This window comes from Lactuca serriola, chromosome 4 (assembly GCF_051521515.1).
Source record: "Lactuca serriola cultivar US96UC23 chromosome 4, Lser_US96UC23_V15, whole genome shotgun sequence".
Lineage (NCBI taxonomy): Eukaryota > Viridiplantae > Streptophyta > Magnoliopsida > Asterales > Asteraceae > Lactuca > Lactuca serriola.
The window spans coordinates 54,804,725-54,809,253 of record NC_136411.1 but is presented as its reverse complement, the minus strand read 5'-3'; the positions used below and the strand labels follow the sequence as shown (position 1 = coordinate 54,809,253).

The 4,529-nt window shown below is 30.5% G+C and overlaps 1 protein-coding gene across 1 annotated transcript; it reads left to right on the top strand.

Annotated features, from left to right (window-relative positions):
- The first annotated feature begins 799 nt into the window (after positions 1 to 799).
- On the top strand, positions 800 to 4,034 carry ACS1 (ACC synthase 1). The gene is made up of 4 exons (XM_079038823.1): positions 800 to 1,074; positions 1,199 to 1,330; positions 1,448 to 1,608; positions 2,816 to 4,034. Exons 1-4 carry the CDS (start codon positions 907 to 909, stop codon positions 3,840 to 3,842), a joined length of 1,488 nt encoding a protein of 495 aa, XP_078894949.1. The 5' UTR covers positions 800 to 906; the 3' UTR covers positions 3,843 to 4,034.
- Positions 4,035 to 4,529: the final 495 nt, after the last annotated feature.

Here is a 4,529-nt window from a genome sequence, read left to right as displayed (position 1 = left end):
ATAAAATATTATAGGTTTTGACGGATGTCGGATGTGGTGTTTGACTTGTGTCTGGCCATCTGGGGGCGGAAAGAAACGGGGAAAGAGAGCTAACCAGCAACGAATCTAAGACTAGACCCAGCTGCCCACTTGTACATTAATTCCGACAATTCTAAGTCATGAATTACAACCCCACAAAGCATCATCCATACTTTCTATATTATGTTCCCACTATTAAGAAATACATTTCACTTATAATTATGGAAATTCATTCATTATTTAGCATAAAATTCTCTACTTTTAAATTTTAGAGTAATTAAAAAAAACTATTTCCAAAAGAATATTACAAAGAAATTGCAACAATTTTGATCGTACTGATAATTTGAGAAAGATGTTGCACTCTTAATTAAATTATTAAAAATACGTTTTGTAGGCAAACAATTTTATTTTTTAATAAGTTTAGTATTTGATTAAATACATAGTCAATATGAAAATGTAAAATACAAGCGTTGTCGATAAAAGTTAAAGCGATTGTCTATATAATATAATATAATAATAATAATAATAGTTAACGTTTTATATAGATGACTACATTATTAATTCAAAAAGCATGATTATGTATTGATTTTAATTGCCATTTTTGGGTTATATGTTATTCGCTCACGCACGCAATTACGATGGACTCAATTTGAAAAGTTGAAACTTTTCTTTCTCTAAATTCTATTTTCTACACTAAAATACACGTAACTACGTTAAGTCACACAGCCAACTCTATGAATGCTGCAGCCCTAGGCCTATATATACTGGATCTATCTCTTGTAATTTCTCCATCATCTTGTGTGAAACCACGCATAGTTTCTTGAAAATTTTCCTTGAAAAGCACTCCATATCTTCTTCATTTCACACACAGAAAGACACACACTAGCTATGGTTTTCTCGAGCAGAAACCAAACCCTTCTGTCAAAGATTGCAACAAATGATCAACATGGTGAGAATTCACCTTATTTTGATGGATGGAAAGCTTACGATCTAGATCCGTTTCATCCTACTGAAAACCCTAATGGTGTCATACAAATGGGTTTAGCAGAAAACCAGGTTTGTTTTCTTTATAATTTTTTTTGAATGCATGACAAAAGTATATACTATATCTTCTTTTTTTTCGAACGACTTAAAAGAGAACTCCGTTTGAAGCTAAAAACTAATTCCATTATTCTTGCAGCTTTCTCCTGATTTAATTCAGAAATGGATTGCAAAGAACCCGAAAGCATCAATTTGTACCAAAGATGGTGCTGACAGTTTTAAAGATATTGCTAATTTTCAAGACTATCATGGCTTATACGACTTTCGGAAGGTAATCATTATGAAATACATATAGTTTACTACATTCGAAATTTTTTATTGCATTATATACTTATAATGTAATATATGAAGGTGCTTCAAAAATTTATAAAACTTGTTTGTTTTCCAGTCAATAGCGGATTTTATGGGAAGAGTAAGAGGAAATAGGGTTAAGTTTGATCCTGATCGCATTGTGATGGGTGGTGGAGCGACAGGAGCAAGTGAAGCTTTAATGTTCTGTTTGGCAGATCCCGGTGATGGATTTCTTGTTCCAACTCCATATTATCCAGCGTAAGTATATATATATATATATATATATATATATATATATATATATATATATATATATATATATATATATATATATATATATATATATATATATATATATATTCTACTGAGGTGTTAATTTGTACTTTTTTTCCCCTAAAATGTGGACTTATATGATAAAATTGTAATGCCGAATAATAGTATAATACATATATATATTGATACCCATTATTACATTATGCTAAGAAGATAATATCATAAAGCTTCCTAAACAACATATCAAAGAAAAAAAAAAACGTTTTAAATAAAAGATTTGTCGTTGTTAGCATTTTTGTAGAGTTTAATAAAACTCCATGTATAGTTTGTTACGATATATGTAGGATTGATTTTTGTGAGTTTTGTATATATACTGAATAGACAACCTTCTTTTAATAAGATACGTACTTACACATCGAGCTATCATGTATATCTGAAAACGAAAGGTTAGATATATACGCATAATAACAACAGTCCATGTCATGTGCACAAATTTGGATAAAACTTTGCTACTTAAAACAAATCTTATTAAGAGGGATTGTCAATTTGGTTTACCATTTTACCATTTTAGATTAGACCAACTAGTCAACGCCACTTGTCCATTTGACTTGGTCAAAATCAACTTTAGGAATTAATTTTCTTTTAAAAAAAAAAAAAGAATGACTAAACCATTAATTTTGACCAAATAGTCAAATGATAGATTATTAAGAAAAATAAAAATATGTCAAGGCTCCAAAATGAAACATAGGGAACAAAGAAATCCTAAAAGAACCTATATATTCAAATTAGTCAATCCTTTGACTTTAACAGTTTAAGGCACTCGTATTGTTATAGAATATATGGATAACAATTTTGACTTTTAGACTGTCACACCGTGATTTGGTAGCCTTTACTGTTTGTCATTTAGCTTTATATGTTTTATGATATTTTATTATAACTTGAGCGTAGTCTCCAAGTCATTGAAGTAATGAAAGAAAATATCGCTTACATACGGCTTTGCTTTTCTTTATTGGGCAAAAGAAGTAAATTTAAATAATGTTCTCTTTTGCATCATATTCATTTACAGATGTCACATCAGTTCTATAATAATTATTAGTTCGTAACTTTGAAATGACAAATTTCATATTTAGTTATCATGATTATTAATTAATTATTGATTGAACCAATTATTTGGTTCCTTTTTTTCTTTCAGATTTGATCGAGACCTAAGATGGAGAACTGGGGCGCAAATAGTTCCAATAATATGCATGAGTTCAAATGATTTCCAGATCACCCAAGAAGCACTTGAATCCGCTTATGAAAATGCAATCGAAGCCAACATTAAAGTCAAAGGCTTGATCATCGCAAATCCTTCAAATCCTCTTGGCACAACCATGGATAAAGAAACCCTCAAAACCCTATTGAGATTCATCAACGAAAAGAAAATCCATCTTATCTGTGATGAAATTTATGCAGCCACTGTCTTTAACACACCTGATTTCATCTCTATTTCAGAGGTCTTACAAGAAATGGAACACGATCCAACTGTCTTGATAAATCCAGAGTTAGTTCACATTATTTATAGCTTGTCAAAAGACATGGGACTCCCAGGGTTTCGTGTTGGCATTCTATATTCATATAATGATGGAGTTGTGAGTTCTGCAAGAAAAATGTCGAGTTTTGGATTGATCTCTTCACAGACTCAACATTTTCTAGCTTCACTTCTTTCTGACGAAGCATTTGTTGAGGATTTTCTAACAGAAAATTCAAGGAGATTAAGTAAGCGACATAAAGTTTTCACTCAAGGGCTTGAAAAAGATGGGATTACTTGCTTACCCAGTAACGCTGGCCTTTTTGTCTGGATGGATTTACGTAGGCTCATGAAGGAGCCAACGTTTGATGAGGAAATGGTGTTATGGAGACTAATTATCAATGATGTTAAACTCAACGTTTCCCCTGGTTCTTCTTTCCATTGCGAGGAAGCAGGATGGTTTAGGGTTTGCTTTGCAAATATGGATGATCTAACGGTTGAGATTGCACTTGACAGGATCCATGCTTTTGTTAGAAAGGGGAAAGAGAATGAGGCGATGGCAATGAAGAACAAGAAAAATAAAGTATGGCAGAAGAATCTTCGTCTTAGTTTCTCCTCACGAATATTATATGATGAAAAAACTTTGATGTCGCCTATGTCCCCTCATTCACCATTCCCTCAATCGCCGATGGTTCAAGCTAAGACTTAATTTAAGCACTTCACCACTATTAATTAATGACTCCTATGAAGTGTTAATGTATGCCACTGGCCCGTATATTGAGTTTTCACTATGACTTATTCTAATTATTGTAACTATGAAGTTGTGAAGTTGTGTGTGATAGAAGTATGCATATGATGTTTGTTCATCCATTGTATATAACAATTGATGAACTTTTTTCAACATTTGGTTATGTTGATCATATTTAACTTAACGATCATGTAGTTGATCTGTTTTTTTTATATGAAAATGTTTTAACGTTTATTTGTTTGAATATATTTTTTTTGGTTGTCACATACTTTGAAGTGTTAGTGGTTGCAAAAAGACTCTTTTACACATCTATTTGTTTATGTATCTATACTATACTATATATGGTCTGTTTATATATATCTATATTTATACTATGCAATAAAATATACAAGCATTTGAAACTTTCCATGATATTTAGTTTTTTAAATAATGATTATAAATTGGTTAATAATATTAAATAAATACAAAACTTAAATTGTAATCCTAAATTAACTAATCGTCAACATAAAAATAACATTTTCTTACTTTTATTTATAAAATTATGTCTTTATCTTTTAATATGTTATACTTAACCTATTAATTTGGATATGTTGTATGAAACCATTGTCATTTACAATCATAATTTTTTTAATAATCTACATAAAATGC

What these genes read in the sequence shown, in the direction of transcription:
- ACS1 (XM_079038823.1), top strand. Translation starts at nt 907, where the DNA reads ATGGTTTTCTCGAGCAGAAACCAAACCCTTCTGTCAAAGATTGCAACA. An exon ending in TGGGTTTAGCAGAAAACCAG is followed by an intron (nt 1,075 to 1,198) that starts GTTTGTTTTCTT and finishes TTATTCTTGCAG; the next exon opens with CTTTCTCCTGATTTAATTCA. An exon ending in GCTTATACGACTTTCGGAAG is followed by an intron (nt 1,331 to 1,447) that starts GTAATCATTATG and finishes TTTGTTTTCCAG; the next exon opens with TCAATAGCGGATTTTATGGG.